The sequence below is a fragment of the Spermophilus citellus genome, assembly GCF_964194105.1.
Source record: "Spermophilus citellus genome assembly, chromosome: 9".
Classification (NCBI taxonomy): domain Eukaryota; kingdom Metazoa; phylum Chordata; class Mammalia; order Rodentia; family Sciuridae; genus Spermophilus; species Spermophilus citellus.
Window position 1 is genome coordinate 22,392,074 of NC_138191.1, and position 19,609 is coordinate 22,411,682.

General features: G+C 35.0%; 1 protein-coding gene across 20 annotated transcripts in view; it reads left to right on the forward strand.

Moving 5' to 3' along the window:
• ST7L (suppression of tumorigenicity 7 like) overlaps positions 1 to 19,609 on the forward strand; it is a 118,149-nt gene that overhangs the window by 136 nt on the left and 98,404 nt on the right. For 12 of the 20 annotated variants that reach the window (XM_081306120.1, XM_081306111.1, XM_081306124.1 and 9 more), the window contains exons 1-4: positions 4 to 726; positions 3,486 to 3,568; positions 8,569 to 8,731; positions 17,907 to 17,961. In XM_081306120.1, the coding sequence (XP_081162246.1) occupies positions 519 to 726; positions 3,486 to 3,568; positions 8,569 to 8,731; positions 17,907 to 17,961 (509 nt within the window). In that variant the 5' untranslated portion in view covers positions 4 to 518. Of the gene's footprint in view, positions 1 to 3; positions 727 to 1,238; positions 1,391 to 1,435; positions 2,790 to 2,871; positions 2,956 to 3,485; positions 3,569 to 8,568; positions 8,732 to 17,906; positions 17,962 to 19,609 lie in introns of those variants that run through there. The other 8 variants (XM_081306116.1, XM_081306112.1, XM_081306113.1 and 5 more) reach the window with 8 other exon arrangements.

Genomic DNA, 19,609 nt, shown 5'->3' on the forward strand with positions numbered 1-19,609 from the left:
TGAAGTCTATTATCTTTCTCTCTGAGTTATAGTCGTTCCCCGTTCATCTATTGGATGCTGGCAGCCTGCTTCCACTGTTCTTGGTGCCTGGGCTCCTTCCGACTAAGGAGCACTTGTGACTCCTTTAAATTTTTCTGTACCGGTGATCTCCATGGCAGCCGAATCCAAAGCGCTAAGAGCTGGTCGGCCCTTGAAAAGACCGGTGGCTTTTCCAACCCCGGGAATAGGGTGAAAGGTGACCCTCATCTCGTTTGGAAGCAAAACCACTCCACGTGACATCTTAGTTCAGTTCCTCCAGAATAGGTGCCACTACTGGCCCTTCCCCCCCAACCCCCTCCAAGGAAAAGTTAGGCCCAGTGTTGGGTCCTGCCCGCCACCTTCCAGATCTTCTAGGTCCCGTGCCCAGGACTCAGCCTCTACCGAGGCCAACTTCAGGTCCTCCACTATCCCAGGATTCCCGACGCTCGGTTTCCTGCCCTTCTCCCCTCCCAGCTCCCGACGCCTGCGGGAGCGGCAAGATGGCGGACGGGGACGGCTGGGGTGAAGCCGCGACTGCTGCGGCATTTCCTCCTGCACCTGCTCCCGGCCTGAGCCCGCCGCTGGGCTGGAGGGAGCGGCTGCGGGCCGGGCTGGCGGGGACAGGGGCCTCGTTGTGGTTCGTGGCGGGGCTGGGGCTGCTATACGCTCTGAGGGTACCCCTGAGGCTGTGTGAGAACTTGGCAGCGGGTGAGAGGCCCAGACCTCCCAGGGACGGGCGGGGACCCAGCAGAGGTGTCTGGGGCCAACGCCAAAGGGCAGATAGGAGGAGACTGGGTTGCTCGATCCAGTGGGTTCAGTTTCTCCTGGGCCATAACCCCGCAGCTGATTGTCAAACCTGAGTTGCAGCTACCAACTCCTCCCTAGGCGTCTTAAGATCCGCCCTCTCCTGTCCTCGTTTACCCGAGGAAAAAAACACCTGACAAGCTGTAAGGTTTTAGGTGGTAGGACAGAAGATAGCACGACCCTCAGACTTGGATACAGAATTTATATACACTGTCACCATTTGTAGTCCCTTGAAAATCGTTCCTTTGAGTCTCCAGCTGCCCAGCTAAGAGGGACCCACAGACAGACAACAAAGGCATACATATCTGTAATACAGAGATCTCAGGAAATGCCACGGTCTTAGTCTACCATTCTTTTGTTTCAAAGTCGATCTGTTAAGAAAACTTTTCGTAGTGTTTTGTCTTTTTTTCTTAAAGGCTTTGAGTAGTAAAACAGATCAGTAAAGGAAGAAGAGAGTGAGCTCCACAGACAGTAATGGGTTTGTTTGGTTCTTTCAACATTTGTACTGTGCTTGTTATTTAGCAGCCTGTTTCCACTGTTCTTGGTGCCTGGGCTCCTTCCTACTAAGGTACAAGGACATGTAAGAAGCGTTGATCCCCATGGATTCTACAAATAACTATTCTTTCACTGTAAACAGGACGAAGTGGATGGGGCCCAGGGCATCTTACCATGTTATTACAACATTTCTTTTATTCGTGTTCTGAGCAGCAAACTCAGAACAAGATGGAAGAATTCTATTAAGTTATGACTTTGTCAGTATAATGGTTAATTTTTTCTATAGTGAGAGAAGGCAAATGTCTCTTTTGTGAGATAATGTTCTGAAATATTTTGGATATTTTAGAAGATCAGTATGATATAAATTCAGATCTAATTGATTACAAAACAAGCTACAGAACTAATTTGGCATCTGTAACAGGTGTATCAAGTGTTTAATGGTAGTTTGTATGCTCAGTGAAATGTTTTTCATTGTGTTTATCCTTTATTTTTCTACGTATTAACTAAATACATCATTTAGATGAGAATAATTCACTATTACAGATTTTTATTTTAAAACACAAAAAGATATATATAAGAAAAGAAAACAAAGTATTTGAGGTAGTTATTTGAATTGAATTTGAATCAGGACTTCTGTAAGTCAGGTGCAGAGAGCTCTTAGTTTGTTACTTCTCTTCCTAAGCTATTTTGCCTTTCTTGCTGATTTAACTAATTTAACCAGATACATACTGGATCTTTCCCTCTAATTTGAAACACTGGTTCATATCTAACCAAAGTAATTAGGGAGTGGTTTTAAACTTTCTTTGTGAAAGTGTGTGTTTATCTTCTTATAGATTTGCAAAAGGTCTAGTGTAAATTATGACTTAAAAGTACAGTGGTTAAGCAGAGTACAGATGGCACACACCTGTAATCCCAGCGGCTCCAGAGGCTGAGTTAGGAGTTCAAAGCCAGCCTCAACAAGGGCAAGGCGCTAAGCAACTCAGTGAGACCCTATCTCTAAATGAAATACAAAATAGGGCTGGGGATGTGGCTCAGTAGTCGGGTGCCCCTACCAGTTCAATCTCTGGTATTAAAAAAAAAAAAGAAAGAAAAAGTGCTTAAAAGTCTTTTAAGTATTAAGAAACAAAATAAAAACTCTGGTTAAAGAAAAACCGAAACAACAATGACAACAAAAATTCAGTGGTAGAGTGCTCCTGGGTTCAATTCGTAATTTGCCCCCCCCCCAAAAAAAGCTTGTTTTCTTATTTAGATTTCATATGTGTACTAGTGATTAAATATGCTAAAATATGCTTTGAATCCTTTTTTTTTTTTTGGTATTGGGGATCTAACCCAGGAACATTTTACACAGTTGGAGCTATATCCCCAACGCTTTTTATTATATTTATTTTGAGACATGGTATCATTAAGTTGCTTAGGTTGACCTGAAACTCGTGATCCTCCTTTCTTAGCCTCCTGAGTCACTGGGATCACAGGCAAGTGTCACCATGCCTGGCTAAGTATGAGTCATTCTTAAAAGCATTTTGGGTTTTGTTTTGTTTTTAGTACTAAGGATTGTACCTAGGGCCTTGTACATGCTAAGCCTTATTTTGATTTTTTTCTTTTTTAACTAATGAACAGTATGAAATCCTAGCTTTATATGTGAGAATGTATTTTTTTAAAATATGTGATAGGATGGGAATTTATAGTGGTGATTTTAAAAACTACAACTTCTTCAAATGAATTTCATACTATATATTAAAACAGTTTCTGACTTAGACGGTTGGACTTAGGATTTTTCAACTTTACAATGATGCCCATAAGGATTTAGTAGAAATTTTGAATTTTGATCTTTTCCTCGGTTAAGAGTATGCTCTTTTCCATGCTGGGTACCAACAGCGAGCTGCTCTCCTATTAAGGCAATCAGTCTAGAGGATAAACAACCAATACTCCATAGTGTACTGTGTTGCTAAGCTATAGTCTTTAGAAGACTAGTCAAATCACATGTATTATGGACTTAAGAATATTTTCAATTTATAGTGAGTTCATTAGGACACAACCTCATTGTAAATCAGGAGTATCTGTACTCCATATGTCCCTCCACTGCATATTTGTAACTTAAGTACTTAAATTTGTGTGTGTGTGTGTGTGTGTGTGTGTGTGTAACTTTTGTGTTTTTTTTCTTTTAACAGTGACAGGATTTTTAAATTCATTGACACCCAAATTCTATGTGGCACTTACAGGGACATCTTCTTTGATATCAGGACTAATATTTGTAAGTACTTTTTATTTTTTCCATTCATGTTTTGATATGTAGCTAAAGATCTTTTATATGGTTATAGTAATTGCGAGTACTTACATATCAGCATTTCAAAAATGTGTTTGGTACCTAGTAACTTAAAGTTACCTAGTCAAACAGGTTTGGAGATTGGCAGTATTTATTGCATATTAAAGACATTTGTACTGTAGTCAGGAAGTGTTGGGATGGGTTACAAATTTAATGTCTAAAGGACCCAGATTAGTAATAAAAAATGAATGAAATCAGCAGAGTGTAAGAAATTCCTTATTTACTTTGAGGACTAGGAACTTGCAAAGTGCATATTCCTTCAAAAAGGAACTGAAGATAATTGTTGTCATGTAGACTTATGACTAGTACATCTTCCAGTTTTATAAATGATTTTAAGAGAAACTGGATATACAGACTTTATATGAAATCTTTCGATATTTTAATATTAACAACTTAAGTAGACTAAAATTTATGTGTCTAGAATTCAGCCTATAGTTTTTACAATCCCCATTATTTTCCCATTTACAGATATAGTTTTTATCTGTAAATGGGAAAATAATGGTATTCACGGGATTATGAGAACTAAATGAGATGAATATATAAAACTTGTAACTATGGTAGTTGACTCAATAAGTATTTAATGAATTTTGGCTATTATTCTGGGAAGTGCCCTAGTTAGAAACCTGTTTTACTTTGATTCAACTTTTCCTTTAACAAGGTATCATTTTTTAATTTAAAAATATATTTTTAAATTTTATAATATCCACTGAATCTAGTGTATTCTAATATACATTTTGGAAAACTACTGCTACAGATAAAAATCTTTTAAGTATTATGTCATGTGTGGCCCATGGATTTTTGTATTCTTTTTCTTATCTGTAGGTGGTGCTCTCCATCTTTAGTAGAAATAATATCATTTGTATTGGACTTAAAAATAGGGACTGACACTATTTTTTTAAAGTAAATGTTAGACAAAAAATGAATTTTTCTCTTGGTTTAGAAAAGTTTGAATTCAGGAGAAAAAATATATGGTAATATAAGTCACAATTTATTGGTTTATAAGATCCACTCATAGTTAAAGCATATTTAGTCTTATTCTAGCATATTTAGTTAATAGAATAAATGTGAAATCTAAAATAAGAAAATAAGCTATCTTTTCTTTTTTGGTAGTATTAAGACAGTATCGAACTATGGGCTGAGCTATATCCCCAGCTCTTTTAATTAATTTATTTATTTTATTTTTATTTTTTTGAGAGAGGAAGAGAGGGAGAGAGAGAAAGAGAGAGAATTTTAATATTTATTTTTTAGTTATCGGCGGACACAACATCTTTGTATGTGGTGCTGAGAATCGAACCTGGGCCGCACGCATGCCAGGCGAGCGCACTACCGCTTGAGCCACATCCCCAGCCCCATCTTTTTATTTTTTATTTTTAGACAGGGTCACTCTAATTGCTGAGATTGGCCTCAAACTTAGGATCCTTGTAAGTCATTGGATTACAGGCATGTGCCACCATGCCTAGCAGAAATAAACTGTCTTTAAATGGCTGATATGGGGAAAAAGCATTGATTTTGGAACAGGATCTGATTTTGAGTATCAACTAGCTGATAACTCTGGGCAAGTCACACAAACTGTAAAATTTCTCATTCCTTCATATTTAAAAGAGGGGATATCTTATATATCTAATTCATAGAAATATGATGTATAAAACCATTTAAAAATTTGTTGTTACTCTTTTTGAAATAGGAAATTCAAGTAACATTTTAAAAACTAAACTATGTCATTATCCTTGCATATCTTACATATCTTATATATCTTACATATCTAATTCATATATCTTATATATCTAATTCATAGAAATATGATGTCTAAAACCATTTAAAAATTTGTTGTTACTCTTTTTGAAATAGGAAATTCAAGTAACATTTTAAAGACTAAACTATGTTTTTTAAATTATTATCATTAGCAAAGGTTGTTGTGTATATAATTTCTCTTACTATCTGGACTTACATATACGCATACATTTACATATATACATACATTTACATGTACACTGAGATATATTTGGGAAGCCATTGAAAGTAATGATTAGAAGCTCTGAAGTAAGACAGACCTGAATAAGAAACTCACTTCTGCTTACTCCCCAGTGGTGGTAACTAGAGCTAGTTGTTTGAATTTGGAATTTGTGTCCTCATTTCTATAATTAGTTATTATGAGAATTAAATGACATAATGTATTATAAAGGACTTGGTAAAATGCTTGGTAAAATGCTTGGCTCATGGAAAACTTTTGATAAATGTTAACAATTATTATTATCATTGTTTATTTGTGTTAAAAAGTTGATCTAAAATTTCAGAAAACTTCGAATTCATATTTATTCATAAAAATGCTATAGTGAAGAACAGTTTATTTTTGTTCCCCTTGTGATTTTAGTTCTTGATGGCATTTATCCAATTTTTAAATCCAAGATTTATCCAACATAAATCTTGTCTTTTCTGTCACATAAACAGTTTCTGCTTGTGTAATTTCTTCTGATTGTTTCTTCTTTAAGTTTCATCCCACATCTTAGTAAAATATATGGTATAAGCCAAACCGTGACCACATTTGGTGGGAATTAACTCCTTGTTAACTAGTAAGAGTAAGCAGAAAGGAAAGCCATTTTAGGTTGAGCATAAAACATTAGTGGCATAGAAAAAAAAGGGAGCAATTTGATTTTCTAGCACTTTCCTTTAAATATTGTAGCATTTAGTCAGTGGGCTACAATATAGTACAAAACAACTGCATAGTTTAGGCACACAAGTAGCCGCTTTATTATTTACTAAGGCAAAAATCAACATTCCTAGAGATTTGAACACTGGTGTGTGTGTGTGTGTGTGTGAGAGAGAGAGAGAGAGAGAGAGAGAGAGAGAGAGAGAGAGAGAGAGAGAGACACTCTGTAGTCAGTAATTTTAAAAAAATATTATAATCTTTTAGGCATTTGTAGATGTGTTTGTTTATTCTTTAAATGAGGTAATATGTTTCTCCATTACATTTAGCAGAATAGTCTGTTAACTTTTTTGAAGGGGGTTTGCTGAGGATTGAACCCAGAGTAGTCAAGCCCTGAGCCACAATTCTAGCCCTTTTTATTTTTTATTTTGGGACAGGGTCTCACTAAATTGCTTAGGGTCTAAGTTGCTGAGGCTGGCTTTGAACTTGCTATCCTCCTGCTTCGTCCTCTTGAGCTGCTGGGATTAAAGGCTTTTTTATTTGAGATAGGGTCTTGCTAAGTTGCTGAGGCTGGTCTTGAACTTGTGATCCTCTTGCCTCATCCTCCTGAATCGATGGAATTATAAGCATGTACCACCACACCTAGCTATTGTTTAACTTTCTTTTTTTAAAATATGTTTAGTTGTAGATGGACACAATCCCTCTATTTATTTATTTACTTATTTTTATGTGGTACTGAGGTTCAAACCTAGTGCCTCACACTTATAAGGCAAACACTCTACCACTGAGCCACAACCCAGCCCCTGTTGGTTACCTTTTTAAGGGACATGATCCATAAATAACAGGAGGAAGATATTGAAGTAACTTTGTAGTTGAAACATAGAAAACTAGTTTTTCAACTGAAAGCCCCTGATTTATTAATGTAACAAATATGTAGAGAGCCTTTTATATATAGACATCCCTTCTAGGGACAGATTCTGGCCTCTTGGAATTTGGTCAAGAAGGTGATTATTGATATTGATTCATTTGACAATTTTTATTGAGTGCCCACTGAGTGTCACTGTTTCAAGGCACTGGGCTTATAGCAGTGCATAAAACAAAGAAAAAAATCCTTGTCCTCATAGAGCACACGTTATACTATGGGGATATATAATAAAAGATAAAGAAGTAAAATAAATAGCATGTTCTTAATTTTTTTTTCTTGCATGTTCTTATTCTCAGTGATAAGTGGCAAGGGGAAAAATGAAGCAGAAAAAGGCATATAAAATATGGGAAGAAAGTTGAAATTTTAACTAGGTTAGCAAGGAAAAGCCTCACTGAATGGTTGTTTTGTTTCTTTCCTTTTTTTTTTTTTTTGTTTTTGTTTTTTTTGTTTGCTTGCTTGTTTTTTGTTTTAGTAAAGACCTGAGGGCAGTGAGGAAGGGCTGTAGGCAAAAAAACAAAAAAGTCTGCTTAGAGGCTTGAGGAATAGCACAATTATCGTAAGTGAAAAGATTACTATGAAAGGAAAATAAGATCTAGTGGAAGCACAACTATTCTGTTTTGTGGAATCAGGAACTAAGTTCCCTGAGAAATTGTCATTTAAGATGAAACACAAAGAACCAGACATAGGGAGTTGTAGAGGTTGGAATATCCAGATATGAAAACGTCTACTAATTCATAGAGAGCTTCTTTTGGTTGGTTCCTTTTTTTTTTTTTTTTTTTTTTTTTTTGGTACTAGGCATTGAACCCTGGGTGCTGAGCTACATTCTCAGTCCTTTTATTTATTTATTTTGAGACAGAGTCTTGCTAAGTTGTTGAGGGTCTCAATATCTGAGACTGGCCTGGCCTTGAGCTTGCCATCCTCCTACCTCAGTCTCCCAAGTCACTGAGATTATAGGCATACAACAGCATGCATAGCAAACAGTTAAATAACTTATAAATTAAACGTTTATTGTTCTTAATGGTTTATTGCAATGTTTTGCCTAAGCTTATTAAAATGGAGCTCAAGTAATAAGAGTTCTAATGCATTCTGTTGTTATATATAAATTTAAAATAAATAAATAAATAAAAACATTTTAAAAAACTATAAAAATGGTATTTTACTTTCATATGGCATGTGCTTTTGGGGGAAATCTTAGGTTTGTTTTCTTGAGGGAGAAGGGAGTAAATGCATTTAAAATGTTGAATTGAAAAAAAAAATGTTGAATTGAACAGGAATATCTTGAGAGAATGTTTTAATTTGAGCTTATATATTTGCTAATCAGTTCTATTTTAAGTAAAAGATATTTTTTCTTTGTCATAGATTTTTGAGTGGTGGTACTTCCATAAGCATGGCACATCTTTTATTGAGAAAGTATCTATAAGCCATTTGCGACCACTGATGGGAGGAACAGAAAGCAGCATTTCAGAGTCAGGTCCTTCTTCAAGCAACAGCCAAAGTGAAACAAGCAGACAGAATTTATCGGGTAACTACTTTTTTAATATGTTTTCACAGCTGAATAGTTAAGACTGAGTTTGGCTTTGGGAGATAGAAAAACAACCGTGTGCTGAGAATGTTTGTATGACTCTGGTAAATTCATATGTTGAAACCTAATCATCAATGTGATAATGTTAGGAGATGGGACCTTTGAGAGGTTATCCTATCATGAGGGTGGGATCCTCATGAATGGTATTATGAAGGAGACTGTAGAGAGCCATTTGCCCTTACCACCTTGTGAGGACAAAGCGTAACCAGAAGGTGAATCCTCACCAGATGCTACTAAGTTTGCCAGCACCTAGATCATGAATTTCCCAACCTCCAAAAATGTGAGACATGAATTTCTGTTGTTTATAAGCTATATAGTTTATGGTATTTTGTTACAGCCAACCAAATAGACTAAAATAAAGAGAACTTTATCTTTCATGTAAATAAAGGTGATCCATAGCTAGTGGGGAGAGCAGTGATCATCAGAAATCAGATCCCTTCAATTTTATTAGTCTGCCATCTTCAACTGCAGTTTTTACTTTGTGGTCCAATGTACTTTCTCTGGCTTTAGTCATCATATCCATGAAGCATTCAGCAGGAAGGAGAAAAGGCCAGGAGATGGACACTATTTCCCCCATCTATCTCATGGCAGGCAAAGATACTTCCCAGAAGCATTATATATTATTTCCACTTACTTTCTACTCATCAGACCTTTGTTAAATGGCCACCACTAGTCATAAGGGAGACTAGAAATTATAATCTTTTTCTTGGCGTGATTATACACAGCAAATAATCAGGAGATATTATTATTTGCCAAATGAGAAATCTAGGAATTTACCATCTCTACCAAGAGAGCAAAATGGGAAAAATACTTTTTCTCTTCAGTTTTCTTACAGAGGCATCAAAGTTTAGTTCCTCATGTTTGAATAGTTCATTGTCATACTTGAATTGTGGATAGTTCCTCTCTATGTGTCCAGTAATGGAAATCAAGTATTATTAATGATATGTAATTAGGAAAGTAAAGTTTTCAAAGCCAAATAAAAATGATATTTTTGGATTATTCTCATTTGGTATAGTAATAATGATAATTTTAATAAATGAATTAATTCTCTAAAATTCCTATAATGTCTCATTTGTTCAATAAACCCAGTCACTAGTTATGTCAGTTTAGTAGAAAATACCGAGTACAGATCCTGGCACTTTTTGAAATTTGGTCAGGTGAAGACCAAGATGAGTAGAGGTGGGGTTGGTAGCCATTTGGGAGTTCAGGAAGGAATAATGATGATTTTCTTAACTGTCTCTTTTCTCTCCTTTCATAAAATAATCCTAAGAGCAGTGTAGATTAAAATGAATATTTTATATATATATATATATATATATATAGAGAGAGAGAGATAGATAGATAGATAGATCTGTCCCAAAAAAGCTCAAAGTTCAGTATATGAATAATTATAACAATAATACACAATGTGATTTTATTCTTTATTGTAAGACTGACCAAATCATTCAAAATAATAATGAAGATAACCTTAAAAACATTCCAAGTTGGTAGGAGATATAGACTTACAAATAAGTTGACAGTAAAAGATTATGGTTAGCTGCTTTTATCAGGTATGTATATAATACTGTAGTGACAGAAAAAAGGAGTAATCAGTTAGTGTTCAGTTAGTTTTAGCAACACAAAATGTTTCACAGAGAACAGGTTTGAATTGGACCTCAAAAATGAGTCAAAGTCTCAGGGTAACTTCATTTCATTCTATACTATTATTATCTTCCATAGACATATATACTGGGAGAAGCAATTTTAAATGTCTACTCACAAGTTTTAAGTTCCAGAGCCACATTTCTGACTCTTGCTAGACATCTCCACTTTTGATGATCCTAAGCACCCTGAACTTACTCTGTTCAAAATGAAACTAATTACCTTCTTCTAGTAGTTTTCATTTCATAATCTCACAATCTATTAATGATATCTAACTTCTATACTAGAAATTTTTGTTTATATCTCTTTTATTTCCCTTTTATTCTCCAAACAATTGACCCTCAAATTATATTGATTTACCCTCAAAAATTATCTTTGCTCCATCCTGCCTTCTTTGATTTCAACATTTGCTATACCGTATTCAGACCTTTGATATCTCTTTCTGAGGCTATTGCTACAGTGTCCTAAACGATTTTCCTTCCTCTAATACTTCTAGTACATTCTCTCCCTTTACTGTATTAAAAAATGGTTCTCAAACTTATTGGATTTAGGAATTTTAACACAAATTACTGAACATCTTAAGTAGCTTGTACTTTTTTATTGTATTCATCATTGTTGTCAGACTAGAAATTAAGCATAAATTTCGAAAATTATTAATTTTAAAATGTGACAATAAAGCCATTACGTATTTCTAGAGACTGCATTGTGTTCTCAAAATTCATATGTTGAAACTCCAACTTCCAATGTAATAGTATTTGGAGATAGGACTTTTAGGAAGTAATTAAGATTAAATAAGGTCATAAGGGTGGATTCTTAATCTGATGAGATTGTCAGCCTTACAAGATAGGATGGTGTCCACCACACAAGAGCAGAGTAAGAATGCTACTGTCTGCAAGCTAGGAAGAGAATCATCACCAGAATCCAACCATACTAGCACCTTGGTCTTGGACTTCCGCCTCCACATTATGAGAAAATCAATTTCTGTTGTTTAAGCTACCTAGTATGTGATATTTTGTTATGGCATCCTGAATTGAATTGATATTTTGGTACTAAGAAGTATGGTACCACTGTAACAAATACATCAATATGTATAAGTGACTTTGGAACTGGGTAATGGGCAGAGGCTAGAAGGGTTTTTAGGTGAGTGTCCAGAAATATGGACATTCAGGGCAATTCTGGTGATATCTTAGAAGAAATTGAGGAACATGTTATTGGAAACCAGAAGAAAAGTGATTCTTGTTATAGAGTAGAAAAGAAATTGACTGAACTGTGTTTAGCATTTTATGAAAGGTAAAATTTGACACTGTGAAATTGGATATTTAGCTGAGAATATTTCTAAACAACGTATTGATGGAGTAGCTCATTTCCTCCTGCTTTATAGTGAAACGTAAAAGAGGAGAGATGAATTCAAGAAGGAATTCCTAAGCAAAAAATGAAGCAGAACCAGAACTTGAAGATTTGGAAAACTCTCAGCCTATCTATATTGTCAAAAATGAGAAAACTTATTCTGAAAAGAACTCCAAGGACGTGACTGAACAGCCTTTTGAGATAATATGTCCAACTCATGGACTTGACTTGATCAACTATCAGCAGAATTCAGGAATAGAAGTGGATTTATTCCAGAAAGGCATTGACAGTTTGTACTAATGGAGACAAAACAAAACCAAATGAAGGACGATGTTAGACTGCTTGGATTCTGTAGGACTGTACCATAAAACTACATAGCTGCAAGATACTGCCTTCAAAAAAGACCAACCCCTAAAGGGGTTGTTTAAACCACATAATTTATGGTGTTTTAGTATGGAAGTCCAAGCTAACTAATGTACATGTTATGAAAATTAATTATATTTCCCCAAACAAGAAAAAGCTTAATCAGGAGACTAGCATTGTTTTACATTTGTTCAAATCTCTTTAATGTCTACCTTAATATAGGACAGCTTATTTTCATATGTTTCTGCACTGTCTGTTGTGATGTTTTAATTAAAGCATATGAGGAAAATCTAGGCTTGCACAGGTATGTAGTTGGAAAGGGGGAGAGTATTTTAATAGATGTTTCAGAAAATTGTGGATATTCTTTTTTTGGGGGGTACTACATCAAAACTCGCTGAAGGGTGCTTTCTAAAATTGTAGTTTAATATGGAATTTGAACATTGCAATCTCTGTTAAAATCTGTTCACTTTGAATGGATCTTTTTCCCATAGTTTTAAAATATCACATTTGTTATTTGGAAAATCCTTGTTCTCTGTGTTATGCTTATTTTAAATGTTAAAACATTTTATTGCATAACATAAGAAAAATCACGTTTGTTAATATCACTACTAAATCTTACAAAAAAGTTTTTAGTATCGTGAAATTACCAAACTCACAGTTGGAGATACAGATTTTTCAAACTTTTAACGTTACTTGAAAAATTTTATCTTTCGCAGCCAATACTGTTAGTTTTCTTCCTTGAGGTTGACATCCTCACTTTTTCATTTTTAAGAAAATGTCTTTTAGGTACCCATTTGAATAATCACCAATTTGTCGTCTTGGATTTTTCAAGTAAAAGTATTATATGACAAAAGTGACCAGTTCAACTTACAAAATAATTGATTTTATTGGAGCTAACAGTCATAGCTGATATAATATTTAAAAAGTTGCCTTGGGTCCCCAGCACTGAAAAGAGAAGGTTGGGGAGGGGAAGAAAGGAAATAAATTTGCCAGTGGGGATGCTTCTCAGTGTTAAGAGTACTTGCCTAGCAGGCATGAGCCCCTGGGTTCATAGCACCAGGGAGGAAAAAATTGCCTTGTTTATACTACAGTGATTTGGGGCGAAGAATTCAATGACTGTTAGTACAATTTGGTGTCACTGCCTTGACTCATGCTGAAGTATAATGGTTTGCCAGGTGCCACATGCCTATAATCCTAGCAGCTCAGGAGGCTGAGGCAGGAGGATTGTGAGTTCAAGGCTAGCCTCAGTACATAGATGCAAAAATTCTTAATAAAATAATGGCAAATTGCATACAAAAACATATTGAAAAGGTAGTGCACCATGATCAAGTGGTGTTCATCCCAGGGATGCAAGGTTGGTTCAACATACAGAAATCAAAAAAAGTAGTTCATCACATAAATAGACTTAAAAGAATCACATGATTATCTCAACAGATGCAGAAAAAGTATTTGACAAAATACAGCATCCATTCAAGCTGAAAACACTGGAATAACTAAGGATAGTAGGAACATACCTCAACATCGTAAAAGCTGTATACATTAAACCCAAGGCCAACATCATTTTAAATGGAAAAATAATTGAAAGCATTCTTTCTAAAAACTGGCAAAAGACAAGGATGTCCTCTTTCACCACTTTGATTCAACATAGTCCTTGAAACTTTAGCCAGATTAATTAGATGAAAGAAATTAAAGGGATACAAATAGGTAAAGAAGAACTGAAATTATCCCTATTTGCCCATGACATGACTCTATATTTAGAAGACCCAAATAATTCCACCAAAAAACTTTTAGAACTCATAAATTAATTCAGCAAAGTAGCAGGATATAGAATTAACAACCATAAGTCAATTGTGTTCCTATACCTCAGCAATGGGTCAACTGGAAGAGAAATTAGGAAAACTATCCCATTCATAATAGCTTTAAAAAATAAAATATTTGGGAATCAATCTAACAAAAGAGGTGAAAGACCTCTGCAATGAAAACTATAGAACACTAAAGAAAGGAATTGAAGAAGACCTTAGAAAATGGAAAGATCTCCCATGTTCTTGGATAGGCAAGATTAATATTGTCAAAATGGCCATACTACCAAAAGCACTATACAGATTTAATGCAATTCCAATTAAAATTCCAACAGTGTTCTTCATAGAAATAGAAAAAGCAGTCATGAAATTCATTTGGAAAAGTAAGAGGCCCAGAATAGACAAAGCAATCCTCAGAGAGAAAAGGGAAGCAGGTGGCATCACAACACCAATACTACAGAGCTATAGTAACAAAAATGGCATAGTATTGGCACCAAAACAGACATGAAAACCAATGGTATAGCATAGAAGACACAGAGACAAACCCACATAAATATGGTTATCTCATGCTAGTCAAAAGCACCATGAACAAACATTGAAGAAAAGGTAGCCTATTAAACAAATGATGCTGAGAAAACTGGAAATTCATATGTAGCAAAATGAAGTTAAACTCCTATCTCTCACCCAGCACAAAACTCCAAGTGAATCAAGGACCTAGGTATTAGAACAGAGACCCTGAGCCTATAGAAGGAAAAGTAGGCCCAAATCTCTGTCGGCTTAGGAACTGAATTCCTCAACAAGACTCCCTAAAGTGCAAGAAATAAAATCAAGAATCAATAAATAGGATGGTGTCAAACTAAAAATCTTTTTAATAGCATGGGAAACAATCAAAAATGTGAACAGAAGCTTACAGAATGGGAGAAAATCTTTGCCACCTACACCGTATACAGAGTAGAACTCAAAAAACTTAACACCAAAAATAATAATAATAATAATAATAACCCAATCAATAAATGGGCAAAGGAATTGAACAGACATTTCATAGAAGAAGTATGATCAGTCTACAAATATGTGAAAAAATGTTCAATATCTCTAGCAATTAGAGAAATTCAAATTAAAACTACACTGAGATTTCATCTCACCCCTGTCAGAATGGTGATTATCAGTCATAATACAAGTAACAATAAATGTTGGTGAGGATGTAGGGAGAAAGTTACACCTATGCATTTGTTGGTGGGACTGCAAATTGGTGCAACAACTCCGGAAAGCAGTCTGGAGATTCCTCAGAAAACTTGGAGTGGAACCACCATTCGACGCAGCTGTCCCACTCCTTGGTTTATTATACTCAAAGGACTTAAAATCAGCTTACTATAGTGACATGGCCACATCAGTGTTCACAGCAGCTTAATTCATAATGGCTAAACTATGGAGGTGTCCTTCAACAGATGAATGGATAAAGAAAATGTGGTACATATACACAACGGACTGTTACTCAGCCATAAAGGAGGAGGAAATTATGGCATTTGCCAGTAAATGGATGGTACTGGAGACTATCATGCTAAGTGAAATAAGCCAATCCCAGAAAACCAAAAGCTGAATGTTCTGATATGCAGAACATTAACAGGGGTGGAGGGAAGAATAGAAGTTCATTGAATTTTAGACAAAGGGGAATGAAGGGAAGGGAGGGGAGATGGAAATAGAAAAGACAGTATAATGAATTGGAGGGGGAATGGAAATAGAAAAGATAGTAGAATGAAAGACATAACTTTCCTATGTTCATTAAATGTATGACCAATGTAATGCCTCATCATGTACAACCACAAAAATGGGATGTCTACTCTAGTTATGTATAGTATGTCCAAATATATTCTGCTGTCATGTATAACTAAAAAGAACAAATAATTTTTTTTTAAACCAGCCTCAGAAACTTAGCAAGAACCTAAGTAACTCAGCGAGACTCTCTTTCTAAATAAAATATAAAAAAGGGGTGGAGATGTGGCTCATGGTTAAGAGCCCCTGGGTTCAATTCCCAGTACCAAAATAAAAAAAGTGTAGTGGTTATACCCACATTAACTTGATACTATTAGATTTTATATTAAATTATAATATATTAATATTAAATTGTGCAGCAGGATGGTAAGATAAATGAGTTGCCTAGGGCACAAAATTTAAAGATGCCCTCATTCTCAGGGTCATATAACCGAGTCCATGTCAACACAAAGGCAAATCATGTCTCAGATTTTAATATGAAAACAGCTACTTTGCATTTCCATGAATCATACTTTAAGAACTGCTTTGATATTTGTTATTCTGCTTATAATCCTTTGATAGCTTCTCACTGACTCAAGATTATATCTAGACTTTTTTTCCCACAATAAAGTTTTATTTTCCCTTTTTTCCTCTCTGTTAGACCCTAATTTATTTTTATTAATTTTTAAAATTTAGATATGACAGCAGAATGTGTTACAATTCAAATTACACATATAGAGCACAATATTGTTCATATCTCTAGTCATATACAAAGTACATTCACACCAATTTGTGTCTTCATACATGTACTTTGGATAATAATGTCCATCACATTCCACCATCATTTCTAACCCCCTGCCCCCTCCCCTCCCCTCCCTTCCCCTCCCTCTGCCCTATCTAGAGTTTGTCTATTCCTCTCATGCTTCCTTTCCCTACCCCACTATGAATCAGCCTCCTTATATCAGAGAAAACATTCAGCATTTGGTTTTTTGGGATTGGCTAACTTCACTTGGCATTATCTTCTCTAACACCATCCATTTACCTGCAAATGCCATGATTTTATTCTCTCTTATTGCTGAGTAATATTCCATTGTGTGTCTATGCCACATTTTTTTTATCCATTCATCTATTGAAGGGCATCTAGGTTGGTTCCACAGTTTAGCTATTGTGAATCGTGCTGCTATAAACATCAATGTGGCCGTGTCCCTGTAGTATGCTGTTTTTAAGTCCTTTGGGTATAGACCAAAGAGAGGGATAGGTAGGTCAAATGGTAGTTCCATTCCCAATTTTCTAAGAAATCTTCATAGTGCTTTCCAAATTGGCTGCACCAATTTGCAGTCCCACCAGCAGAGTAGGAGTGTACCTTTTCCCCCACATCCTCGCCCACGCTTATTGTTATTTGTGTTCATAATAGCTGCCATTCTGACTGGAGTGAGATGAAATCTTAAGAGTGATTTTGATTTGCATTTCTCTAATTGCTAGCAATGATGAACATTTTTTTCATATATTTGTTGATTGATTGTATATCATCTTCAGACTCTTTAAAATGGAATATAAGTTTCTTCATCAATTTCCTTCAGTCTACCTTTATTTCAGGTCTTCCTCCTACACCCTACCATCTGCTCTAGCCTAAACATGATGTACAGTTTTATGGTACTTCCTCTGCTTTGAATGTGGCAATCTTCTACTCATCTTTTATGATTCAATGATTCAGCATCAGTTCAAATGTCACCTCCTCCCTAAAACCTTCGCTGATTCCTCCAGAGAAAAATTCACTTTTTTTTTTTTTTGGTTGGAATAAAACAGGTCTCAACTTGTCATAGAGTTTAGGTGATGGTTCATAATACTAACATTCATGCTGTATTTAATTCAGTTAAACAAGTCAGTTCCAGATACTGTGGTAGGCTTCACAAACATAAAAGTGAGCTAAGATATCATATTTGAGAGGGGAAATTAAAATCCAAACAGATAATCAATCACATTTTAAATGGTAACTGACATAACTGAATTATGAACCAAACACTATGGAGACAGAAATAAGGGAATGACTAGATTTAATTCTATGCTTCTTGAGAGCCAGGGTGATTAATGGTTTATTTGTCTTTGTATCATCTGTGGCTAGTTCTGTGCTTAGAATAACTGGGTAGACAGTGAATGTTGATTAAATGAAGATTTGACTGCATTTGTTTGAACTCTTTTTTCCCCATGTTTTTCAGAATGCAAGGTATGGAGAAACCCTTTAAACCTTTTCAGAGGAGCAGAATATAGAAGGTACTACATTTTGCTTTCATTATAAGTATGGCATTGGTCTTAGAGTGAAAGTACTATGGAAACATTTGTTTTTATAAATATATCACAGTTTCTTCCAGTTGGAGATGTTGATATATATAATAAGGTAAAAAGATTAGCTCAAGTTTTTGTGGCAGCATCTTGACTATATTTATAATCACTAGAAGCAATGCTTTAAATCATGTTTGTGATATATAATAAGTCCCTTAGTTTATGTTAGAAAGCCTTTTTTAAAGAATTCTTGAGGTTAAAAAAATTGTAGGTGTCAGCAAACTCCTATGCATATGTGCTCAATTTCAAGATTTCAAGATTCACTAGAAAACATCAATTTGAATGTGAATATGAGCTCATATTTGTGCAACGGTACAGGATTTTTTATTGATTTTATATTACCATCTCCTCTCTACACTACTGTGTTCATTTTTCTTCCAGTTTTATTGTGAATGAAAAAGCATCTCTAGAAACTTCCAACTATTGATATTTGACTTTCATTTTTTTAAAATATGTATTTTCTAGTTTTAGGTGGATGCAGTATCTTTATTTTTATTTTTATGTTGTGCTGAGGATGAAACTCAGTGCCTCATGCATGCTAGGTGAGCACTGTACCACTGAGCCACAATTCCAGACCTGACTTTCATTTTTATTTTGAGTAGGACTTTGTTTTACCTGGAGGTAGATTGTAGCATGTTATTTAACTCACTCTACAACCCTACTCTGTGCAAAATGATGGAGATACAAAAATGATTAAACAATAACCCTCTTTATAAGTACTTGATAGTGTAAGATAGAGGCATCCTGGAAAGTGAAAACTAGGCTTTTATGAGAGATGTCTTTAACCTGTATTAAGGGATTCTGTAAGAGGTTCTTGAACCTTCTACACTGTTTATTAAGTTATTGCCACAGTTCCTTGTTATATTATACAGATTCCACTTCATGAAGATTTTAAAGAGAAATTTCTTAGTACCAGGAATATGCTTCTTTTGAATGATTAATTCAAAAAAGTCTGAAGTGGTTGATAATCATTTTGTAGTTCTAGAAAGTTTAAAGCCATACTGTAATCAATTCTTAGTAAATGCACTGAACTTTGTGGTTAATTTCATTTTAGGTTCCATTTGTGTCTCAATTATTATTTTTCCTCTACTGAATCTTTTTAATTTACTTTCAATGTAGGTTATATTATACTTTGTATTTCATCTGCCTCCAATCATTTTAGGAATAATATGGATTGCTAATTATTTTTAAATTTTTATTGTCTTTTATGGTGCTAGTGACCAAACCCAGGGCCTCATACATGCAAGATGCAGTGCTCTACCACAGAGCTATACCTCTAGCTCAGTATTTTCTTACTTTTAGAATGCATAGCAAAACTTTGATAAATTAACAAGAATTTGGTTTTCCTTTTTTCTTCATGACAATTTTTTTATAAACTAAAATTTTAGGGCTAGAGTTGTGGCTCAGTGGTAAAGTGCTTTCTTGGAATGTGTGAAGCCCTGGGTTCGATCCTCAACGTCTCACATAAATAAATAAAAGATCCTTTGACAACTAAAATATATCTGCTTACAGATATAGATATCTGTTTAGGGGGGAAAAAAAGCTACAATTTTAGCAAGGCTATTTATTTATTTATTTT